Source organism: Bos mutus, chromosome 25 (assembly GCF_027580195.1).
Source record: "Bos mutus isolate GX-2022 chromosome 25, NWIPB_WYAK_1.1, whole genome shotgun sequence".
In the NCBI taxonomy this organism is placed as follows: Eukaryota; Metazoa; Chordata; class Mammalia; order Artiodactyla; family Bovidae; genus Bos; species Bos mutus.
In genome coordinates this window covers 35,470,511-35,496,295 of record NC_091641.1, presented here as the reverse complement: position 1 = coordinate 35,496,295, position 25,785 = coordinate 35,470,511, and the positions used below count along the sequence as shown (strand labels likewise).

The 25,785-nt window shown below is 43.6% G+C and overlaps 1 protein-coding gene across 8 annotated transcripts in view; it reads left to right on the top strand.

The window, feature by feature from the left end:
- Positions 1-25,785, top strand: part of RBFOX1 (RNA binding fox-1 homolog 1) — a 442,476-nt gene that overhangs the window by 345,199 nt on the left and 71,492 nt on the right. For all 8 annotated transcript variants that reach the window (XR_011462653.1, XM_070362796.1, XM_070362797.1 and 5 more), the window contains exon 8: positions 2,129-2,209. Coding sequence is in view for 7 of the 8 variants with exons in the window: in XM_070362796.1 (XP_070218897.1) it covers positions 2,129-2,209 (81 nt within the window). In the remaining variant the exon portion in view is untranslated. The remainder of the gene's footprint in view (positions 1-2,128; positions 2,210-25,785) is intronic.

The window sequence follows — 25,785 nt, the reverse complement described above, 5'->3', positions numbered from 1 at the left end:
TTTGTACCCTGTTCTCTGTTTGACTTTTTGAATAAACACATGTTAGCTGCCCGCACCTAAAAATACACGGAAGTGGCAGTGTTCTTCTATGCTCCTTTGGTTTTCTTTACTTCAAAACTTTCTTGTAAGAAAAGGTCACCAAGTACTAAGAGAACCTACAATAAATACTTTGCAAATTAAATTGGAGAATGTTTTCAGATAAAATAAAAACCAAGTCCTGTGACAGTATGGATTTTGTTTTACAAAGGTCAAAATCATCGCATAAAGATTTTTTTTTTTTGCTACAAAGAGAACATCCAGAGTTATTTCTATCTTTTTCTAAGGATCCACAGCATAAGAAAATGAGGAAAACATCATTATGCACTTCCAGAATTTAGCTTTCCAGAGAGAATCTGTGTGGTGTTCCAGAGGGCTTCGCTCTCTCACAGAGCACAGTATTGAAAACTGTCCCTAAGTCCTTAACTGCATGATACTGAAATGCCCTTCTGGATATGTTTTTGCCACCATTATAATATTTTTGTTTGGAAACCTGAGCACCAAAGGAGGAGGAAATGGCAACCCACTCCAGTATTCTTGCCTGGGGAGTCCCATGGACAGAGGAGCCTGGCAGGCTACAGTCCACGGGGTCACAAAGAGTCAGACATGACTGAGCACACAGGCAAACACACACCACTCACTCTAGAGGTTCTCACCCCCTCTCGTTGACGTTGGAAAAGACAGCAAAGGATTCCGGAAGCCCTTCTAGGGCAGGTCTCCAAGGATATAGGTGAGTTGGGAAGTCAGGGCTGCTTCTCCTGGGAGATGGCTTCCCAGTGGTAAGGATGACAGCAGAAAAGAGGAACAAGTGGAGGCAACTGACCTTGCCCAGCCAAGGAAGAGAACAGAAACCACGGGAGCCCTTATCCTTCATGAGCAAGGGGCTTACAGGTCCTCAAAAGTCTCTCTCATTCTTCTCAAAATCTGAGTTTGAGAATTGCAGGTCCAGGATTGCAGGACCGATAACTCAAAAGATTCCTGACCCTGGTCATCCTTGGAGCAGGTGGTCGTTCCACAGGAAGTCATAGATCGAGAAGATACCGTAGGATGCCACTGCTCCGCCCCGCTGCAACATTCCACTTTGCAAGGAAGATCCCAGGGTCCTTTGTCTAGATCAGGGCCAGGAGAGGCATCACTGCCACGTACCATGGTCCACAGGCTTAGGAAGCCGCCTCAGACACTGCAAGGCACAGAGCTTTAGGGAAGAAACTGAAAATGCAGAAGCCAAAGGTGGTTTCACCGGAGTCTGCGATGGGTCCAGGGTGGGTCCCAGGGATGGCCAAGTTGCATTTATTTTCTTCCCCTGCCTTACGTATGCTTTTCCCCTGAAGAAATGATTCCGAAAAAACTAAAATGGGGGAAAGAGGACAAATTTTCCTGAAATAAATCAATGCATGTGCTTACCACTTATTCAGTTGAGCACATCTCCAATAGTACGTACGATTCATAACCTTTCCTGGAGGTAGGTATATTCACCCTCATTTTCCAGATGGGAATCCCAAGGCACAGAGAGGTACAGTGACTTACTGAGATCACACAGCTAACTAATGTCTGCATCAAGCTTGTTGGCCATGTCTCTCCGGTATTTCTTTCTCTTTTTTTTGGGATGTGGACCATTTCTAAAGTCTTTATTGAATTTGTTGCAATATTGCTTCTGTTGTTTATGTTTTGGATTTGTTTGGCCCTGAGCCATGTGGGATCTTAACTCCCTGACCAGGGATTGAATCTATACCACCTGCACTAGAAAGCAAAGTCCTAACCACTGGACTACCAGGAAAGCCCCATCTCCGATATTTCTAAAGCTCCCTTTTGAGTATGCCGTGCTGCCTCCATTCCTGATCTGAAACCAGGCTCCACTACCAAACCCCATTGGAAAAAGAAAAGATGAGCATGTGATGGGCTGGGTGGTGGGCTCCTACCAACCCCCTCTGACTAAGGCAGGGGGCTTCCCTGGGTGTCCCCATCCTGCGCTCGGGGGTGTGGCTGTGTTTTCATTTCTCTGCCTTTCTCGTTTGTGTTGCCATGAGTCCCCAGGTGTAGCAAGCGTGCCTGTTCCCAAACCAGATACCATCTCTCTCTCTCTTTTCCGTAGGCACCGTGCTGTTGTGCCAGGCAAACCAGGAGGGATCTTCCATGTACAGTGCCCCCAGTTCACTTGTATATACTTCCGCAAGTAAGCCAGTTCGCGTGGCTCTTTTTTGTTTTGTGATATAAACCTGAGTCTAATCACCTTCCCTCCCATGTAAGTGCTCTCCCCCTCCCTCCACACCCCCCTCCCTTCTGGCTTTCTGCGAGGTGAAGCTGATCTTCACAAGCATGTCTCCATCTTTCCCTGTTGCCTTAGCATCTAACCCCTCTGCTCATTACCTCTGAATCCTTGCCCCAGCCATTCTCTGTTAGACCTTTGTCAGGACGGGGGGCCAATGGATGGGACGCTGGGCTTTGGGTTGGGGGCACAGGGGTGGGAGGGAGGGCACAGGTGGTTGCCTGCCTTCTGTCACAGCTTTGCAAATGTATGTGAAAATAACTTACATAAAATATGCAGGCCATCCAAGTGGCACCCTAGCCTCACAAAAGGTGCTTGGTTGGTACTTGTGGGCATGGTGTTCTCATGGTGGGAAATATCACTAGCCTGTGGCCGGAGACTCATTTGCAAGGCTGTATTATCCTTTGTGATTCCATTGAAGAGGAGGAAATGAGAGGAATGTGTGGTTCTCCCCCATTTAACTGGGGGTGGGGGGAAGAAATAATAATTTAAAAGCACTTTAATAGGTATGATTATAGCCACAAATTCCTAGAAGGAGGAGACCGAAAAATCAATGTGGAAGAAGAGATCACAGTGTTGGCAAGAAAAGACCAAGGATTCCTCTGCTGGGGATGGGTCCTCTAGGGTGGAGATGTAGTACCCCACTCCCACCCCAACTCCCAGAGCAGGTTGAAGAATTCAAGGTCTTGCTGAGTCCACCATGGTTCTCCAGCTGGTTGGCCCCTCCTCACAGTCCCTTGGCACAGCCAAGAAAGACCTTCCCATCTCTTTCATACAATGTGTCTACACCCTATGGAATCTCTGTAACTTCCCAATGGGTCCCCGCTGGGATAGATGATCAAGAGTGAGTCTGGGGGCCAGAGGGGAGGTGGGCTGCTTCTGAGATCAGCTAGAGGAGGGGGTGGGTGGGGGTCAGAGGCAACAGCTCAGAGTAATTAGGATAAGAGACTGAGGGGAATCTTTACCAGCTACCAAGGTCAAGCATCTCAATTCCCAAAGGCTGAGACAAACCAAACTCTTTGCTGTCGGGGCAAAGGTTAGAAACAGTCACCGGGAAGCCAAACCCGAGGGTCCCTGAAGGCATGGGGTCATGGGGGCGTCCCAGTTGTTTCTCCCAAGCAGAGTGTAATCTTCAGCAGAAGCTTTGACAGTCCTTAAATGCAAGGTATTTTTCTGTGTTCCCGGAGAAGCCCAAATCTAACCATATTGGCAAGAAATGGTTCTTCCTGAATTTATGAACATTGCCCCATGGCCAGTGTAAATTGCATCTGTCTCCTAGAATTAGAAAGCTACTGCACCTTTTCACAGGCTCAAGCCTGTTTAATCCTCATAGTCTGCACCAGGTAGGTATTACCCTATTTGCTTTTCAGCTGAGGAGGTGGAGGGCAATGAGAAGTGGAGTGATTTGCCCAGGATCATACAGCCAGGATATCACACAGCCAGGATGTGGTTTTTTTGAACTTGGGGAGATTTTTCAATCATTGTCTGTTTTCCTGGCTCCATTTGACGCTAAATTTTATCATCTTTCCATGGAACCTGTTTCTCCTTCTGTATGAATTTTATTTTCTATAGTAAAAGGGTGACCCAAAACTCACCATAGGATATGGTATATTATTTGGGGTTTTCTCTAACATTGTCCTATAGAATGAAGGACTGTCTAGAATGAAGTGTTCTAGACCTGTATGGCTCAGTACATGGTGTGGGTGGGCCCAAGGCATAGAATTTTAAATTTCATTAAATTTTAATTAATGTTACTCTAGCCTCATGGGCTAACGGCTACCATTTTGGGGAATGTGGCTCTCTATGTAATATGTATATTTCACTTTCCTTTATAGATATGAAAAACAAACAAATTTACTCCAAGAAAGGTCTAGTTTGAATTAGTATAGCTCTTCTAAAGTGACTTGAGGAAAATGTGTGTCATAAAAGTTAAACATGAAAATATGTCACAAATTCTCTGAATTAATAAATGGGTAGCAAATACAGGGGACATAAAATCCTCTAAATCGGGGATCGCAAACCACACCCTCCAGGTCAAATCCAACCCCCGTCCTGGTTTTGTAATGCTGGTAAACCAAGAATGACTTACTAGATTTTTCAAAGGACTAAAAAAAAAAAAAAAAGCAAAACCAAAAAATAGTATATGACAGACATAAAAACAAAAGATAGCTCAGTTGTGTCCGACTCTCTGCAATGCTATGAACTGTAACCTGCCTGGCTCCTTTGTCCATGGGAGTTTCCAGGCAAGAATACTGGAGTGGGTTGCCATTTCCTCCTCCAGGGGTGATTCCCAACCCAGGGATCAAACCCCCATCTCTTATGTCTCCTGTTTTGGCAGGCGGATTCTTTACCATTAGCACCACCTGGGGAGCCCATATGATGATAGACACAGATGTCCCACAAAAGCCTAAAATATTGACCGCCTGGCTCTTTACAAAAAAGTGTGCTGATCTCTGATTTAAATGGTCAGTTTTATTATTGAAAATACAAAATGGCAATATCATGTCACTGGTTATAATGAGACTTTTTTCCCCTGGAGTTTCAAAGTAAAAATTTATAATAATTATAGAAACTGCATCATGTGTGTCCAAGGCCCTTCAGTTTTAAATTGCACGATCCGTCATATTACCTACACATTTTTCATCCTATTATTTTCACTTATTATCATGTCAGATGCACTTTATGAAAATATGTTAATGGCCTCATAATAATCTATTGTTTAATGATATTATATTTTAATCTATCCACCCACTGCATTGTTGGGTACTCACGTTGATGGCAATTTTTCAAAAACATTAAAAGAAAATAAATGTCCTTGCATACACCTAGTATATAATCATTTTAAAGAAAACAATTAATAAATAACTAATCCTACTGCATGTGGGCTCAGTCACTCAGTCGTGTCCGACTCTTTGTGACCCCATAGACTGTAGCGTGCCAAGCTCCTCCATCCATGGGATTCTCCAGGCAAGAATACTAGAACAGGTTGCCATTTCCTCCTCTAGCAGATCTTCCTGCTGCTGCTGCTAAGTCACTTTAGTCGTGTCCAACTCTGTAGGACCCCATAGACAGCAGCCCACCAGGCTCCCCTGTCCCTGGGATTCTCCAGGCAAGAACACTGGAGTGGGTTGCCATTTCCTTCTCCAATGCATGAAAGTGAAAAGTGAAAGTGAAGTTACTCAGTCGTGTCCGACTCTTAGCAACCCCATAGACTGCAGCCCACCAGGCTCCTCCGTCCATGGGATTTTCCAGGCAAGAGTACTAGAGTGGGTTGCCATTGCCTTCTCCGAGCAGATCTTCCTGACCAGGGATCAAACCCAGGTCTCCTGCATTGACAGGTGGATTCTTTACCACTGAGCCACCTGGGAAGCCCAGCTAATCCTACTGCCCCATAACAAAGCCAAACAAAAACTAGTTTCTTGCATTAAGGATCTTCATTTGTCAATCTCTTCAGCGAAAGTATTCAGATCAACAAGCTCAATTTTTTTTTTTTTCGGTTGATACTTTGTAAGGACAGCCAACCCTGAGACCCCTCCTTTCCACTTGAGTTCCAAGTTTCATCTTGAGGCAGTGGCTCTGAGTATATAAAGATGTTCCATCTCTCCCTAAGACATGTTGCTGAGGTTTCCTTTCTGTTCTAGTTCTCAGAATCAACAATGCCTTTTGGAGCTGGACTGTTTGGAGTTAGCTGACTTCTTTGTATCATTCATTTATATTTTCTTTTCCAGATCAAGGTGTCCATTCTAGTTACAAAGTCACACCCTATTTTCTATAAATAATTCAGCCAGAAACTAAGGGTTCATTCTTACAGGTGTGCACACACAGTCTGGGGACCCAAGCACCATCACCTAAGACTTTTCCTGACTCCAGGTCTGACATCCACAGGGTTGAGAGTCAGGGGCCTCATCTTGGAGATCTGAACAGTGTGGCCTTTCTTTCTCTAAGAATCCAGCCTTCTTCCCCAAAGCTGAGGCTCCCTTAGGTCTTAGCAGATTTTTTTTTAAGGGTACACCAGTGTTTCAACTTGAAAATGCATGTGTTTCTCATTTTTATCTAACAGTTGTGCTCCTGAAGCAAGATGTGTGTAAATGGCACTTTTATCAATGGGATGCTGTGTGTTAGGACTTCCAAGATTACACCCAAGTTTGTACTTTTTTCTATGGATCTTCAGCTGGCCTTGGATGTTTTAGGCTTAAATTGTCCTTCTGCCTAGCCCAATAGCTAATCATCTGTAAATAACACCCATAAATGCAGTAGGAGAGATGGTTTTTAAAGGAACCCTGCTGAATTAATCTGTAATGAAAACAATTCTACCGAAGTTATCTGTTTTTTATGATGCATTTATGCATAATGGGTTTCCTCCCCCACCCCCCTCCTCATAATATGTCCCAGAACGTTGAAAGCATTAAGAGAACGATTTTCACTCGGAGCTCAATGTCCACACAATCCAATCCCACATTTTCTCCCATCGCACTCCCACTGAGTCCAGCATTTCCTCCTTTCCCCCAAACTTGAGCCTCCTGTGAAACCCACTTCAAGCTGTGTCCCAGAACATCAGGCATCCTTTTTCATGTCCTAATAAACCACTTACATCCATAGCGTATCAGACTTAAGTGAAGTCTGATCAAAAGTCTGGAGAATTAGGTAAGACCACCTTGGACCAAATGGAAAACATTTAATGTCAGTATTTTTGTCTTAAAATATTAACCTTTCCTACTCACAAATCAGAAAGAGACTCATGGACTTAGAGAACGAACTTATGGTTGCTGGGAAGGAAGGGATAGTTAGGGAGTTTGGGATGGACATAAACACACTGCTATTTTTAAAATGGATAATCAACAAGGACCTACTGTAGCACAGAGAACTCTGCTCAGTGTTAAGTGGCAGCCTGGATGGGAGGGGAATGTGAGGGAGCATGGATACATGCATATGTATGGCCGAGTCCCTCCGCTGTGTCCACTGGAAACCATCACAACATTGTTAATCGGCTATACCCTAATATAAAATTAAAAGTTCAAAAAAAATAACCTTTAATCAACTAAGTTTAATTACATAAAATTATTTTAGTGACTTTCAAGTAACTAATTAATTCATTAACATTGTGCTTTGCTTTGTGTAACAAACCATGCAACCCCTCAACAGAGAGCTTTGGGGAAAGTAGGGGCAGGGCTGAGGGCCTGCTCAGGGTACCCTCTTCCTAGGGCTGGGGGTCTGGAGGCTCCTTCTGTTGGCACTAAGTATATTATTATCCTCTCTGCATATGGTTGCTTACATCAAAAACAGCTTTAGGCTGAGTCTTCATTAGTCTTTATCAAACAATCCAAAGTATTGGTAAATATGGGGCTTCCTTGGTGGATTTTCAGACAGAATAGAATCTGCCTGCAATGCAGGCGACTCAAGTTCCATTCCTGATGCCCTGGAAGATTCCCTGGAGGAGGAAATGGCAACCCACTCCAGTATTCTTGCCTGGGAAATCCCATGAACAGAAGAGTCTGGTGGGCTAGAGTCCATGTGGTCCCAAAGAGTCGGACACAACTGAGTGACATTCACTCACTCTCATTCCTAATGGTATACATAGATAAATTATATTTGAGTAGATGTATTAAAAATTAACAAAATCAAATATACTGACAGCCAAGTATTTCTCTGTTAAATAGTTATACACTTGAGAAAATTGGAGATAATTTATATATACAAATCTGATCCAAGAAAATGCCTGAATCTAAAATCGTGTAACGTCAACTATTTACAAACCCTCTGCGTAAATCAAGCACCAACATTTGTGAGAGGTAAATTTCTCCCTCTTCTAAAGTTCTCCAAGTAATTATTCAACAGTTGTTGTTCAGTCGCAAAGTCGTGTCCGACTATTTGCGACCCCACAGACTGCAGCTCAACAGCTCTTGGGAGCTCTTAAATTTATTTACTTTTGATTTAGCGTACCTTCGGGCATCCTTAATCCTGACCTGAAGAAAGAAAGAAAAAAAAATGGCTTCAGGCAGAAATAGCAAGGTAAAAATTCTATCACCTTTTCTTCCAAATTAAGACGTTATTTCCATTTTTCCCAGTTGAAATATTGAGGTAAGTCGTTAGTTCCGTGAATGGGACTAATGGAACATCCACTCCAGTATGGATTAGCAAAGTCAGCTCTCACGGATTCTTATTTCCCCATGGGGTAGATGTGTGCAGAAGCAGGTCAATGTCACTTGCTTTATTTTGTCTTTCCAGTTTCATAAATAGATTTTAAATTACAAAAGTAGCATGTATTCACTGTAATGAGGGAAGCAGGCGAACACACACACACATATCTGTATGGAATGATCCAGTAATATCCCCCCCACTTTGTCCCCAAACACATGCCTTTCAAGTAATCTGTAATCTGACTCCCTGGTAAGTTATCTTTCCACATTTTCTCCATAACAATGCAAAAAGGACATACACCAGTGAAATGCGGGTGTGAGCAGTTTGTTTTCACCCAGAAGGAAGTCAGTAACATCCATATTAAATCCACATTACACATGTTGATCACATTTTGTGTCACTTAATATCACATTTGGGCTTCTCCCATGGCTCAAGGGGTGAAGAATCCATTTGTAATACAGGAGACCTGGGTTCAGTCCCTGGGTTGGGAAGATCCCTTGGTGGAGGAAATGGCAACCCACTCCAGTATTCTTGCCTGGAAAATCCCCTGATCAGAGGAACCTGGCAGGCTACTGTCTATGGGGTCACAAAGGGTCGGACACAACTGAGCACACACACACAATAACACATTTTCACTGTCTCCCATTAAGCGTTTTTGATAGTTTCATGCTGTTCCATGATGTGAGTGGTCCAGAGTTCATGCAGTCATCTCTGTCCACAAACTTTAAAGCTATGTCTTTTCCAGCCTCTCTCTGAAGGCTGCAGCACGTATCGTTACCTATACTCCAGCATACCCGTCCGTGTTCCGGATCCACATGGAGATCCCCAAATACAGTTGTGAGCTTCATCCCACATTCTTGCCAGCACCTGCATCGTTTGCTCTTTTCTATAATTTTGCAAACCAGGTGGGTGAAAAATACCATCAAGCTTCCTCTAGTTGCCTGTGCCTGTCTTTTAGTGAGGAACATCATCTTTCACATACTTAATTGTCATTCGGATGTTACCTCTTGTGGATTTCCAATGCACATCTGCTCGCTTCTCTTCCAAGTTTTCCTCATTTTATTTTTAATTCACATCAAGCGGTAATTATTATTTATTTATTTATTTGGTATATGGGATCTTAGATCCCCTGATCAGGGATTGGACCCACAGACCCTGCATTGGAAGCACAGAGACTTAACCACTAGACTACCAGGGAGACCCAAGAAGTAATTATTTGTGAAGTACATTACCTGTGAATAATGTAAATGTTACAAAATTAATTCCTGTGTTGGCCAGTTGATTCTGCTTGCATTCCACCCTACATTTTTAGTTCTGTAAGTCAATGAATTTGTCCTTTCCTTTGTTACCAGCTTAGACATCATATTAGATGACTAGAGCCTTGACTTTGGGCTCACTGCATCACACATCAAACTCCCACTGACTATCTGTTTTACATATGGCAGTGTAAATGTTTCAGTGCTGTTCTCTCAAATCATCCCAACCTTTCTTTCCACTGTCTCCAAAAGTCTGTTCTTTAAAGTCTGGGTCTGTTTTGCTGCCCTGCTAGTAGGATTTGAGTACCATCTTTCTAAATTCCATATTTTGGTATGGAATATCCATATGCGTTAATATGCAATACTTATCTTTCTCTTTCTGACTTACTTCACTCTGTATAATAGGCTCTGGGTTCATCCACCTCATCAGAACTGAATTCAATGTGTTCCTTTTTATAGCTGAGTAATATTCCATTGTGTTTCTGTACCACAACTTCCTTATCCATTACTCTGTCGATGGACATCTAGATTGCTTCCATGACTGGCTATTGTAAACAGTGCTAAAATGAACATTGGGGTACATGTGTCTTTTTCAATTATGGTTTCCTCAGGATATATGCTCAGTAGTGGGATTGATGGGTCATATGGTAGCTTTGTTCCTAGTTTGTTAAGGAATCTGCATGCTGAAATTTTCATCCCTGGCAACAGGAAAAAAAAATTTTTTATATCCCAGGCAAAAGCTCAAGGACCTAAATGTTATCAAAATGCAAAGGCATCTCCTCCTTGATTAACTTTTATGAAATTCAAGGGCAAGTGGGAGTGGCAAAGTTTTAATTGATGTATCGATTGCAGATTTTATGGCAGTAGTTATGTGGAATTCATAAAGCAGTGGCTTAAGTGGCAGAAACAAATGTCAATCAGGCCTGCCCTGTTCTACTTTCAGGTAATTGATAAAATTTCCATTGCTCTCTGTAATTAAAGTAACAGCCTAAATTCATTGATGACTTCCTCTTTCTTCTGCCCAACATAGAAAATGAGAGTAGGTGGAGTTCAGTTAATAGAAGGTGCCGGAACAGGTCTCTGTGCTACTGATAATATTGGTTTAATGAACCATGCCCTTCTTTCTCTCTTTTCAGTAACTCACACCTTCCTGGTGACGTCTGAGAGGCTTTTTCTAATGTTTTCTGGAGGAGTCGCTTCAAATAATAAACAGTACTGGGGTGAGGCCAGTGAATTTTGTCTTTGGACAAAATTTAAAGAAGCGCAAAGAAACTCAGTCATCAAGGACTTCCCTGGTGGGTCCAATTGTTAAGACTCCTTGCTCCCAATGCAGGAGTCCTGGGTTCTATCCCCGGTCAGGGAACTAGATCCCACATGCCACAACTGAAATTTCACATGCTGCAATTGAGACCCAGTGCAGCCAAATTAATAAACATTAAAAGCAACACAAAACTCAATCATCAAGGTAAATAACATTTTAAAGCAATAGTTTTTTTTTTTTTTTGAAAAAAAGGAAATGAATGGGAAAAGATCCACGATCAGCAAAATATCAAAATTTTCCATAAAAACAAGATGAATATTATTGTTTTCTTTTCATGTAGGATCCAATATGGCACAGCCAAGCACTTCTTTATTTAAATTTTGAGTTGGTTTATCACCAATTCATTAATAATCATTTAATTTTTTTTAAAAGTTGCATGAAAATATGATCGATCCTAATTACTGAGTTTTTGGTGCTGTGTCCCCGTTACATTTTTAAGCTCAAAGTGAGTCCTAGTTCCAGCTCCGAAATAAAAGATAATAATTATAATGGTAACGATCAATGGTTTTTGAGCACTTACTATATGTTAGGCATTTTGCTTGCTGTGCTAAGTCACTTCAGTCGTGTCTGATTCTTTGAGACCCCATAGACTGTAGTCTGCCAGGCTCCTCTATCCATGGGATTCTTCAGGCAAGAATACTGGATTGGGTTGCCATGCCCTCCTCCAGAGGACCTTCCCTACCTAGGTATTGAATCTGCATTTCTTACATCTCCTGCATTGGCATGCGGGTTCTTTACCACTAGTGCCGCCTAAGCCCTTCATATGAACATTCTCACTTAATACAGGAAATCTATGCTCTAGGCGTGATTATTATGCCTATTTTCTCACATGAGAAAATGTAGGCTTCAAGAGATTGAAGAACTTGGCTGTGGTCATTCAGCTGGATCAAGGATGAACCAGTCTGACTGAATCCTGAGTTTTCCATCTTTCCCACTCTAAACTTACACACCAGAGATTCCTTGTTCTGTTCCTGGAAAAGTCTGAGCAGAGAGAGGTCAGATGGACCTTCTAGACAGCTCTCCATCTTCAGCATTCAAGCTCTGAGGCTGGGCTCTCTCCTTTCCATCCCAAGATCCCTGGAGAGCCCTTTTTTCTCTGTCTGTTCTTTGGCAAAACTATTCTTTGAAAAGTCAGATAGTCAATATTTCCATCTTTGTGGCTTATCTAGTCTCCATTGCAACTACTCAGTTCAGTCCTCATAGCTTGAAAGTAGCCACGGACAATACATAAATGAATGGGTGTGACTGGGCTTCCCATAACAGTTTATTTACAGAAACAGTCTTTGTGCCAGATGGCCCAGAGGGCCATAGTTTATCATCTCCTTCATCAGGCCATCATTCTCCTCTGATATGGCAGGGCCCAGGGCAGCTGGCTGCTGGGGTGGAGGTAAAAGGAGACTTCCTTTTGAATTCTTGTGTCTCTTTTGCCTTTTGTACCATTTGATCACATTTTATAACAAATAATGTTAGGTAGGCACAGAAAGAGAATCCCCTTCTCCTGATCCACAGTAAGGTAAGATCCGTGCATACATTCAGTCTAGATACAATGCATTGACTTAGTTTTGCCCTCACAATAAACAATAAAGAAACACATCTGGATTTGGAGCCCTGATTTGGAGCTTTGACCTTCTCTAGGGCTTCCCTGGTGGCTCAGATGGTAAAGAATCTGCCTGTCATGCAGGAGACACAGGTTCAATTCCTGGGTCAGGAAGATACCCTGGAAGAGGAAATGGCAACCCACTGCAAAATTCTTGCCTGGGAAATCCCATGGACAGAGGAGCCTGGCAGGCTGCAGTCCATGGGGTTGCAAAGAGTTGGACATGGCTGAGCACAAGTGCACAAACATACACAGTAATTCACTTGTATTTTTGATCCTTGCCTCCACCCCTGAACCCCAACCAGATTAGCTCCTTTACTGACATCTGTGATCACTCCGGCTGGCTTATGATCACAGGCCTCTTGGTTGTTACTGTTATGTCCAATTTTTACTTTTTTTTTTTTTTTTTTTTAACCAGTTTCAAGAAAAGTCTTAAAACACACTAGTTGAACACCCTCAGTTGTTCACAGGGAAAACTCAGCAAAGGAGAAGCCAGGATTCAGGCAACTGCTCTCCCAGCGCTTTGCTTATTAATCTCCATGCAGAAGAGGGCTTTTGTCTTTTTCAGACAGGGGTCTCACTTCTGCAATAGGCTGCCAGTTGCAAAAAAAAAAAACTACCATCCGGTGGTGTGCCCCCAAACATCTTATTTGTCTTGATATTTCTTGCACAGAAATACATGTGACAGATAAGGAATCACTGGAGAATGGTTTGCTTTGTGTCAGACAAATATTAAAACAATAAACTACGTTGCCCTGGGATCCTCCTGCATGCACAGCCAGAGAATGAGGCTGAGATGAGATGTTTCTGAAAGACAGGGAGGTAGTCATTCCGGGGGAATTCCCTGGAAACCCCAGGTCCTGGGATAGCACCGACAGTATTTTTTCTTATGCGCATCCACACACAGCCTGGTGCAGAGCACACATGGAAATCCTTGATCATGACTGTGTTCTCCTTCCCCCAGCCCTGAGCAGAGGCCAGAGGCTCCTTGTTGACTGGTGAAAGTGAAAGTGTTAGTCACTCCGTCATGTCCAACTCTTTGTGACCCCATGGACTGTACCTCACCAGGCTCTTCTATCCATGGAATTTTCCAGACAAGAATACTGGAGTGGGTAGCCATTCCCTTCTCCAGGGGATCTTCCTGACGCAGGGATCAAACACAGGTCCCTGCATTGCAGGCAGGTTCTTCACCCTCTGAGCCACCAGGGAACCGTGTATAGTAGTGTGTATATATTAATCCCGAACCCCTATTTTATACCCCACCTTGCCACTCTGGTAGCTGTAAGTTTATTTTCTATGTCTGCGCATCTGTTTCTGTTTTGTAAATAAATTCATTTACATATTTTTTTTTAGATTCCACATATAAATGATATCATATGATCTTTGTCTTTCTCTAATGTGGATTTAAAATGGAAAAAAAAAAAAAACAAAAACCTTATACTGAGTTCAGAGCTGGGATCTTGTTTGATTCCTGGAAAGTAAAGTGGAGCAGCCTGATAGACTGGTGCAGGTGTTCATGTTTAGGGAACCTGGTTTTGTAAGTGAAGCCAAGCCCTCCCCATCTGCAGAGCTGGGAGTGAACAGCTTAGGAGGGAAGTAAGAACCCCGAGGGGACCTTCCCAGGTGGCGCTAGTGGCAGTGAACCCTCCTGCCAGTGCAGGTAAATGTAAGAGAAGTGGATTCGATCCCTGGGTCGAGAAGATCCCCTGGATGAGGGCATGGCAAGCCACTGCAGTATTCTTGCTTGGAGAATCCCATAGACAGAGGAGCCTGACAGGCTACAGACCATGGGGTCGCAGAGAGTCAAACACACTCAGCCCCTAAGCAACAAGGACCCCCAAAGACACTCAAGCCCTGCAGTGGGATGCTTGGTATTTCTTGCATAGAAATATGTCCAACCCCAGAGAGGTGGTCCCCTCATTTCCCCTGCGTTATTTCTCTTCAAAAGCAGATTCCCCCACACACGGTAAAGATGCATGAAAGGAAACCGAACCTGGCATAGTTCCTTTAAATACAGTTGTTTTAACACTTGTATCATGAAGAACTCCAAAACACCATTGTCTGAAATCATGTTTTCATTCATGTAAAAGCAGTGACCTGCCAAGAGCTCTTTTATTGCTACTGGAGAACTTGGTGTGGCTTGTGTGCTAAGCCACTTCGACCCCATGGACTGTGACACTACAGGCTCCTCAGGCCATGGAATTCTCCAGACAAGAATACTGGAGTGGGTTGCCATTTCCTCCTCCAGGGGATCTTCCCGACCCAGGGATCGAGCCCGTGTCTCCGAAACCGTGTCTTCTGGGTCTCCTGTATTGCAGGTGGATTCTTTACTGCTGAGCCATTGGGGAAGCCCAAATACCTGCTTACCTGTGAGCATTAAGTGACATCCTTGTTTTAAAAGTTTTCAGGCTGCTTGAGGCATTGTAACTCCTCAAACAAATGGCTCTTCTTTCTTTTTCATTCTTAGATGTGATCTTTCCCAGGTGCTTTTGAAAGTTCACCAACAAAGCTGGCTTGGAAGGTTTATGTTATCTAGTGCCTGGACAACTGAACCATGTCTGAATGGCCCTCCTTCGACCTGGTCTAGGTGGGCATGTTGGGGAGGTCTCCAGCTGGGAAATCAGACAGGTGATCCCAGGTCCAGAAAGCACCTGTAAACCTCTGGGTTTGTTTGGGGACATTGCCCAGAGGATCAGGACTCAGTTTTCAAGTCTGGAGCTGGTTCTCAAAATCAGGTGGGGTTTGACATCACAGTGATGGCTGGCAGTGAAATGAACAATGCTTTTGCATCGCATTTCCATCCCGTGAGTCCCCATCAACCCCCATCTAGGGCCTCGGGTTCATGGAGCTGCAGCAGCCCCAGAGAACCATGGGAAATTCAGCCCAGCATAAGGGAGCTCATTTATCTCACTTGCCCTGCTTCCTACCTGGAGAGGCAATTCACCGAGCTTGCTGTTTCAGCCAGCTGTTAGCTAGATCATGAATGATTTAACAATTGAAGCTTTACTGTGTGTATACACTCGATAAAGTAATTATTTATATAAATTATTAGCCTTTTTTTTCTCCCTCCACGGCTGCCCGCAAAAAGCTACATTGACACCAATACAGGTACTGTCAGAGGAATAGATGCTGGTAAATCGCTTCATCCGAGTTACAGTAGGTCTCAGCATCTCAGGTCTTTGTCTCCCCAGGTTCCTTCTAAGGACAGAAAGCACTTTTGCAGATGCCTTCTGAGGTCCTGCCGAGTCAAACCCTCCAAGATGGAGATGCATTCTTGTTTTGTTTTGTTTTGTTTTCACTGAATGAAATGTTACAGAAACCCTGCCCAGGGGGCCGATGTCAATACATATAAGGAGATGGAACACAAAAAGGTCTTTAGCACAGAAAAAGATTCTCACTGCACATTTTAGCAGCCTTGGCCCTCCCCCCATGTCTGTTGGATTAATCTGCCCATTTGTAACTTGGGAGAAAAGAGACGACCAGCCCCTAACTTCAGGGGGTAAGCAGGAATCAGGGGGTAATTAGATGATATCCAAGGCTGCTGTCATCATTCAAACTCCTAAGTGTTGAAATAATATTCAGGTGTGTGAGCATTGTGGGGTTGTGAGGCGGTTTGTTGAGACTTCTTAAATTTATTAAGTTCAGAAACATGTCTACTTTGGGAACACCAAACTCACTGCTTAGAATGCATCCCTGTATCAGCATTACATGCTTTAATGTATATTTTTTACCTAGATGACTCATTTCTTTCCAAGGAAGAGACTATTTCTAACCAAGCTGTGAATCTAGTGACATTCGAGAAAGTGAGTTGCTCAGTCGTGTCTGACTCTTTGCGACCCCATGGATGGTACAGTCCATGGAATTCTCCAGGCCAGAATACTGGAGTGGGAAGCCTTTCCCTTCTCCAGGGGATCTTCCCAACCTAGGGATCGAACCCAGGTCTTCTGCATTGCAGGTGGATTCTTTACCAGCTGAGTCACAAGGGAAGCCCAAGATACTGGAGTGGGTAGCCTATCCCTTCTCTGGTGGATCTTCCTGACCCAGGGATCAAACCAGGGTCTCCTGCATTGCAGACAAATTCTTTACCAACTGAGCTATCAGGGAAGCTTGAACATAAATATAGAATGGAAGAAATGTCACCTGCCCTGCTCTTTTCCATGCCCTGGCTTGCAGCAAGGTCTCAGGGAGGCTTGTAGACAGATCCCCCTGCAAATTAATTCAGTCCATGATGAATCAGGGCTGGTTCTCTTGGATGTGTTATGGATTAAGGGAGGTGATGGAGCAGCTTGTCCAGACAATAGGAGGGAAATGAAAACTGACGGCCTGGAAGCAGCTTAGAGGGGCTTCCCAGGTGGCACTAGTGGTAAAGATCCTGCCTGCCAGTGCAGGAGATGGAGACATGGGTTCAGTCCCTGGGTGGGGAAGATCTCCTGGAGGAGGGTATGGCAATCCACTCCAGTATTCTTGCCTGGGAAATCCCATGGACAGAGGACCCTGGCGGGCTACAGTCCATGGGGCCGCAAAGAGTCAGGCACGACTGAAGTGACTTAGCATGCACACATGCAAGCTGTACGTGGAGAAAGTGGAAGTGGAAAGGTTATACCTAAAACTGACAAAGGATCCCTTTGTTCCAGGGCCTCCTGCAATAAATAAGACGTCAGGGTCTGGTGTCAAGTTGTCTGGGTTCAGATCACTGGAGAGTTTCTGAGCTGCTCTCTGTCTACCTTTCCGCCCCAGGAAAGGGAAGATTACAGTTAAGACCTGATTCGTGTGGTTCTGTGAAGAGTTCTGTGAGTTCATCTGTGGGTCTGGCCATTAGCAAGGGTTAGTGACTAGTAGCTGTTTATTGTATGTTTCATCATGCAGTAAAATCTCATCTGTCTGATCATGGAGTCCGAGAGCATGGAATTATGCCAACCGTAATCGCCACTTTTAACGATCCCAGTTATCACTGCCTGAACTTTGAGACACGTGAGGTCCAGAGTCTCTCATCACTGATGTCCTCATTAAATTTCTCTTAAAATAGACACCCTTCCGAAGCAGCAGCTCTCACAGGGTCAAGGACTGTCACTCATCTTTCCTCCGTAACAGAACTACTGTGGCATTCTGAGTTTATCTGACGATATAATCAATAAACATCTCAGCGTGTACCTGGGGCTGGGTCATCCTCTGGGTACTAGAGACACAGTCTGGACAAAGATAAAGTCCTCAGGAAACCTCAAGAGAGAGCTCGATAAGGAGAGTGCAATCATATGAAATGGTAGGAAGGAGATGGTATGTGAAGAGGGAAAAAGGAGTGGTATGGTGGTGGCCGTGGTGGCATCAAGAAATGTGGGGTAAAATTGAGAGGAAAAACCTTGGAAGGAGGAGGTGATGTTGGAACCAAGAATTAGATTAGGGAGTCGACGTTTAGAGACTGGACAAAGGTGAGAATCTTTATCACTAAGAGGCGGTGGTCAGAGGTGGCTGGAGGAAATGAGGTCTGTCGGTCTCAGACAGCGAAGATCTAGGTCAATAAATTCATCTTTGGCAATCAAGCCAGTACAATATCCCCATCATTTTTTTTTTCCCTTTAAAAAATGTACATCTCTCTCCAAGTTCTTGCCAGTTCTTTCCACACATCCTCCTCGGACCTGTAACGGCCTAGAAACTTCTGGGTAATTTGGATTTGACTAAAACTTTTGTACCATGACGTTATGTAAAGAGATTCAATTATGGTGCGCAATGTTTTGTGAGTAACTGCCGCCCATAAAAAGTTAATTAATCAGGGCTGTGTCAATTTCCTTGTGCCATGTCAATTTGCTGCCAGGTAATTAATCACTAATCACCCACCAAACAGCAGGCGGGGGTGGGGGGAAGCATCCTCGAGCCATTTATTGTCTTTCTCCAAATAAATGGCACGTGCAGCCGGCAAGAAACACATCTTGCCTTTCATAATATTTTTATCGACACTTTTGCAAGTTGTAATAGACTGCACCAACAAGCAGCTGCAGTTCAATGGAATATGAATATTAAAGAAACAAATGAGCAGAGATTTATAGGACATTGCGTTTCTGTTATGTCAGTTTTGAGATTAAACCGAGCAAATGAACAGTGAAAAATTACTCTTCCATGTGGAGAATGGTGATTAGACTTGTACATTAATTAGAAATTTTTGTTTTCCTATTCAATGCATTTCAAATGAGGATGTCCTGTAAGAAACTGTTTGTCCAAAACGTAGATTTATTCACTTCTAAACAGCAGTGTTTAATATCAACATGCATTTTAAAATGAAACAAGAGCCGATCCCAAATGTGAGTTTCAGGGATGAATAGATGTGCGTATGAAAACCAGAGAGTCCAACAAATTAAGTGGCCATTTTGGTCTTTTTGTCAATGACTGCCTGAATGCAAGACTCCCTTCTTACTCCTAAACCTGGAAATGACTGAATTTTAACAAAACTGAAAGCCTTTCCATTTTTACTTTGACCTAGAACCAAATGTGGTCCATCATATTAAGTTTTCCATTTGGTCTTATTTAAAGACAGTGACCTTACTGTGTATACATTTTGTGTTACAAACCAATTTGATGTATCTTTCTTTGAGATCTGTCCTGCAAATTGCAAACATTTTTTCGCCATGTGGAAAATAAGTCATCAGGTTTTTATGTGGGCTTTTTTGGACAATGCGTTGTGATGTTTATCACACAGTGCTCTGCCTGTGAAATTGAGCCATCTCCGGTTGTTTATTTCACCTCGGTATGTTACCTATTATGCCACTTCTTAATTTATGGTCCAGCTCATGGAACGGGAGTTCCCTCGAGGGGAATCCTGCAGAACCGTGAACCTGCTGCTGAAACCGCATCTGTACCCCCAGAATTGTGTAAGTGAATATTTCCTACCATAAATTACCCGCGGAATAATTCAACCCCCAAATGAGCAGGAACATCTCTGTCTTAAAACATTTCAGGGGTGGGGGAGGGGGAAGGTGGCATTCACGAAGCAAAAAAGAGGAAGAACAAAGAGAGAGCTTCCCCACCCCCATCCATCCTAAACAGCACACCTTTTCAGGGCATCTGGCAACCTCATGCAAATTCAAACCCATGCACAAATGCAAAGAATAATTGCCCGTTAAAGCAGTTGTATATTTTTATGGTTTTGATGCAGAGTCTGCCCCCCCGTCGGGTTTTGCATCTGCTGTTCTTTCATCTCTCCCAGAGCTCTAAAACTTTAATATGCAGTTTATAACCCTCAAGTATTTTCCATGGGTTTTGTTGTGTTCCTTCTCTTGGGATTTCCCGGCTTGCTGAGATGATCTCATTTGTGTTTATTTTCGAAGGTAAGCACCACATTCGTAAAAGAGACAGAGGGAAGGGCTCACGCGTTCGTCGCTGTAAATACATTGAACTCGAAGCTGCTCGGAGGTGGGAGGTGGGGGCGTCTGTCTTGCGGGGGAGACAGGCAATAAGCAGTTGACACTTTGGTAAATGGCCCATTTGTCTGGTTGATACACCCACACATCTTCCCTTTAAAAATGTTGATTTGCCTTGATACTTGGGCACATCACAGCATGCCTCTGGTTACATCCCTGAAGTTTCCGTTTCATTGAGTTCAGCGGTGGAGAACTCCTTATTCCTAAGAGCTGAGACGGTTGCTCTGCTAACCTCGTCCCTCTCTGCTCTGGATATAAATCTAGCTGAAGGTTGGGAGTGGGTGGGCTGCGGATGTCGAGGTGTCAACAAGATGTGCAATTGGCATTTGCTCCAGAAGCTCAGGCCCTGTTTTCTTGGAGAGAAACTCATTTTTAGCTTATGAGCTAAATCCAATTTTCATTGCAGTGATACCAGATTTTTCACTTTGATTCATGCTGGAGCAGGTTAAAGAAGGAACGTTTCCAGTATAATGAACCTGTGCTTTTTTTTCCCCCTCCCTTGTCTCCCTCATGCCAAGAACTAAGGATTTATTTGGTACCCACGAAGAAGCCTGAATACTTTCCATTGTTTGCCATTAATGGTCTGTTTACATGCTTATTAACTTGAAGTTCAACTAGAAAAAAAAAAAATCAAACTCCAGCGTTGGGGTTCAGAAATGCCTCTAATTTGGTGTCTTTTCTTTCAAACATTGTTCTTTAATTAACAAAGAGGCATTTACAAATATTGGACAGGGTGACAGGTGAATGACTTTTATTAGCATCGATTTACTCTGTTTTGGTAGTGGAGAGGACATTGTGCGTTTCCCCTTGGCCTTTTGCATTGGATTTATTAAACACGTGTTGCCCACTTCCTACATGAAAACTCCTGAACTGGGATATTGATAGATGACATAACTTTCAGCAAAAGAGACAAGTCATGCTGCAATGTAAACACATAATTAAGATGTCTTCTTATTACCAAACCCAAGTTCATGTGACCAAAGCACAGTGAGACCAAACAATACCTAAATGTCAGAGTTTGGGTGCAGGAAAGGTTTATTGGCCTGCAGGGTGATGCAAGGAGAGGGATGACTCAAAACACCCCGAATTCTCTGAAGGGCTTCAGCAAAGCATTTTTAAAGTCAAGGCAAGGGAGGCGCTTGGTCGGTTGTTGCAAGCTTCTTGATGTCAGAATCCTTTGTTCTTGTAACTCTCCATGTAGGTCTGATCACTATATTCCTGTAAACCTCCAACAAGACAAATGTTACTCTCTGTTTTGCAACTTTTTATCTCCATGTGAATGGAAAAGTGTTATACCCTTAAAGATGAGAGCCTTGAGAATGGGCAATCCTATTTTAGGCTATAGGCAACATATAGGAAAGTCTGATGGCTCAGCGGATAAGAGAATCTGCTTGCAATGCAGGAAACACAGGATTTGAGTTTGATCCCTGGGTCTGGAAGATCCCCTGGAGGAGGAAATGGCAACCCATTCCAGTATTCTTGCCTGGGAAATCCCATGGACAGAGAGGAGCCTGGCGGGCGGCAGTTCATGGAGTCACAAAGAGTCAGACACAACTGAGCGACTTAGCACAGCGCAGTACATTCTTTTTACATGGTTCAAGGATAAAGCCATTTTAGTTTTGTTTAACCTATATCCAAATCACCTAAGTATACGTTTCACATATGCAGTTAACCATGCTCTATAAGCCAGGAGACCTGGTAGGCAAGTAAAAATAAATAGATCAGCTCCTACCATCCCACCAGGGTCTAAAGGAAGCTTGACAAACAGTTGTGGTGTTTTGCCCTTGAATTTGACCATTTATCTTAGTTGCAAGACAAGAGAGCCACACTGTCCTGAGCCAGCCATAGGGGGGATGTCCTCTCATGGAGACAGGAAGAAACACAGAAGGCACAGCTGTCAGTCAGGCAAGGCAGGGATTATAAGGATTGCTGTTTTCCAGTGTTCCTTGTTGCACACATTCATTGCATAAAGACTCAGATTTGCTGGGTTGCTAGGGAGCTCCACGTGGGGCTGTGTGCAAGAAGCAACGTGACCAAATACCTTTTACTGACCAGATGGGTACCACCTGTCTGGGTGTGGGGGGAGTTTGAGCTCAACTTCTCTGAGAACGAGAAACCAATCTCCAAACCCTAATGCTGTGCAGCAATAAAGGTGAATTTAAGTGAATGAGGGTGGGCAATAATTCCCAGCGCAGAGCATTTACCCAAATCATCTCCCTTTTCATCAGAATCACACATATTCCAAGTCTGGTTGCTATTTTTGGGTCAGGAGTGTAGCAGTTTTTATAAAGATGACTGAGATCTCATGTATTATTTGCACACTGTATTTCTGCAAATCTTGGGCAGCATGCTTTTTATAAAGGACAGGGTTATGGTCCTTTTAAAAGAGACAAACATGGGTTCATCATCAAAGCATGTCCAGGCATAGTATTAGGTAGCTGATACCTTGCTGTGCTAGGCAATTTCCTAAATCAAAGAGCAGAACAGATGGAAAACACTGCCCGCATGGAGCTTGCATTTTAGCTATGGAGAGAGTATTTTTTTCCCTTCATATCTGTGATCCAAGTTACTTGATTGCTAGTACACCCAGGAAGATTTGGGGTAGGCTTCTTCAGAAAGAGATTACAAAATAAAAGGGAGGGAGGGAGGAATGGATGCCTAATCCATTCTGTGTACCTTGACACCGAATTCAATCTCAGAGAGTTTTGGATGAAATAGAAAAGAATAGCTTTATTGCTTTGTCAGGCAAAGAGGGCCACAGCGTTTTGCTTTCAAAACTGTGTGTCCTGACCCGGAGGGGGTGGTGAGGAGTTTTATGGTAATGGTTCAAAGAGGAGGAAAGCCTGACTAGCTCCTGGACATTCTTCTGATTGGTGGTGAAGCAAGTGGAAGTCAGCATCACCAATCTTCTATTTCCAACTGGTCTGGGGTCTGTGTGCTGGTGGGCAGCATGCAGTTAACTTCTCCCACCTGGTGGGGGTTTCAGAATCTGCAAAACAACTCAAGGATATTATTAAGTGTACCCCTTAAGGAGGATCCGAGACCCTACCCCCGCAAGGCTACACTGCTGTTTCTTGGCTGCTGCTGCTTTGTCTCTGCATCCCCTCCCTTCCCTAATTAGCAACTGTTTGAACCTGCCTGTTGGAACTCAGGGAAAGTCTTGGAGGCTGAATGAAGCCGATTTCCTGTAATCAAGGAACGGGAAACACAGAAAGGCTTTTGTGCCCAGGAGCCCCACTGGGTCCTGTTTGGTTTCGGGAATGAGGGAGGGAGGGAGAGAAGAGGGGAAGAGAAGGGAATATTCATCAATGACAGTGATTAACTAGAGACTTCATGAAGAGACCCCTTGGCCAGCTCTAGACGGCAACAAGAAGGGATAGCTGAGCAGACATCCACCTGGGAGGCTTACATGCATGCTCCTGTAACAGGAAGCCCCTGTTAAAATTTGTTGTGGTTGCTCAGTCACTAGGTCATGTCCAACTCTTTGCAACCCCATGGACTGCCGGCTCCCCTGTCCTTCACTGTCTCCTGGAGTTTGCTCAAATTCATTCCTGAATATTCATTGGAAGGACTGATGCTGAAGCTGAAGCTCCATCACTTTGGCCACCTGATGCAAAGAACTGACTCATTAGAAAAGGCCTTGATGCTGGGAAAGATTGAAGGCAGGAGAAGGGGACAACAGAGGATGAGATGGTTGGATGGCATCACTGATTCAATGGACATGAGTTTGAGCAAACTCCAGGAGACGGTGGAGGACAGAGAAGCCTGGTGTGCTGCAGTCCATGAGGTCGCAAAGAGTCAGAGATGACTGAGCATATGAACAGTGACAACATGTCCATTGAGTTGGTGATGCCATCCAACCATTTCCCCCTCTGCTGCCCCCTTCTCCTTTTGCCTTCAATTTTTCCCTGCATCAGGGTCTTTTTCCATTGAGTCAGCTCTTCGCATCAGGTGGCTCCTTATCTTACCTGAGGGCACTTGGCCTCCCAGGAAGTTGATGTGCAGTCCTTCCCTTGCTCCTTTAACAACCAGAATCTCTTTAATGCGCCCTGCTTGGAGTAGCCCAAAGAGCTTGGTATGAAGACCTGCAAATCCCTTATCCTGCATTGAGAAGGCTATTTTCTCCCTGCAGCAAAGAGGGGTACACAGCGGCATCCTGGCTTTCCCCTTCTAGCAGCTTGCATTCCCCTCGCTCTACTGCCGAGCTTCTGTTTCATGTTCTATCTCAACATCTAAATCCTCCAAGAATTATTGTAAAACCTGCTTGTCGCTGAGAGGGATCTTGTCTGGCTCACTCCGTGCCGCAGCCAACGATAATGAATGGGTCAGCATAATTACTGCGTTTCCTCACACAGGCAACCAGCTGCTCTGCCAGATTGTGAATTTTTCATTTGCTTTATTTCAAAATCCAGGGTGTTCCTCCACAAACTTAATATTTGAACTGTGGCAAGATCGCGTTAGAATCAAAGGCTCACTCGTTCCTTTTCTCCCCAGTGTTGAAGCCAACATCTCCTATCTCACAACTGTAGGCCTTTTAGGATATTTGGATTGCCCCGCTTTCCCCATTGAGGTTGATACCTCTTGGCAATTTCAAGGATAGTAGTTGGGCTTCCCAGGTGGCACAGGGGTGAAGAATCCACCCGCCAGTGCAAGAGATGCAACAGACGCGGGTTCTGTCTCTGTGTTGGGAAGATCCCCTGGAGGAGGTAGTGGCAGCCCACTCCAGTATTCTTGCCTGGAGAATCCCATGGACAGAGGAGCCTGGAGGGCTACAGTCCATGGGGTCGTGAAGAGTCACACTCAACTGAGCGACTGAGCACAGCTGAAACACCAGCTAAGAAACATGGATGTGGAGGGGCTGGCAAGCTGAGAGTTAAGTAATGCTATATGATTTGTCTTGACTGACAATTTTTTTAAAAAGATTAAGAAATAACCTGGATGGTCTTCTGGGACATAAAGGACATAAAGAGAAAGATAAAATCATTCTGGCTTTGTTCTACCATCCTGGCATTTTACTAGCATCATCAGAGAAGGATATGGTAGAATCCAAGAAACAGGCTGGCTATTGGCTATTCAAGAACACACGAAGAATTCCAGAGGGTAGTCAGTCTGTCTTCAGCTTCCAGGTCAAGAGTTATAGTCCAGTCTGTGCAATCCCATGAATATAGGATTGGGAATAACTGCTGTGGGAAATTCCACTTTCTTCCCTCCCCAGCCTCCTGCCACTGACATGCAGTTACAAACCTACTGTCCAAGAACTCTGGAACTAAGGGGAGCTGATGGAGTGAAAGGCTTCTACTCTTTTTCTTTATTTTTTCTCTTTTTATTGAAGTGCTGATTTACAATATTGTGGTAATTTATGCTGTACAGCAAAGTTATTCAGTTACACACGTATTCTTTTTCATATGTTTTACAAATATTTTTTCTCTTTCCTTTTATTTTTTTTAAACTATGAAAGCATGATAACACAATTACAAGAGACTTGGAAAATACAGAACAAAATTACATATAGTTCCACTATATGTTACGATTATTTTTTAAAGTAGATAAATTAATATTTTTATTTGGAGTTTCCATATCAAACTCAAAAATTGATAGAATGAATAGACAAAAGAGTAGAAGGATACAGTAGACCTGAAAAGCACCATGAACCAATTCAACATAATGAAGATTTATACAATTTTCACACAACACCAGGATACAAATTCTATTCAAGTTCCCATAGACTATAAACTAGGAGACATTGGAACATATCCAGGGAC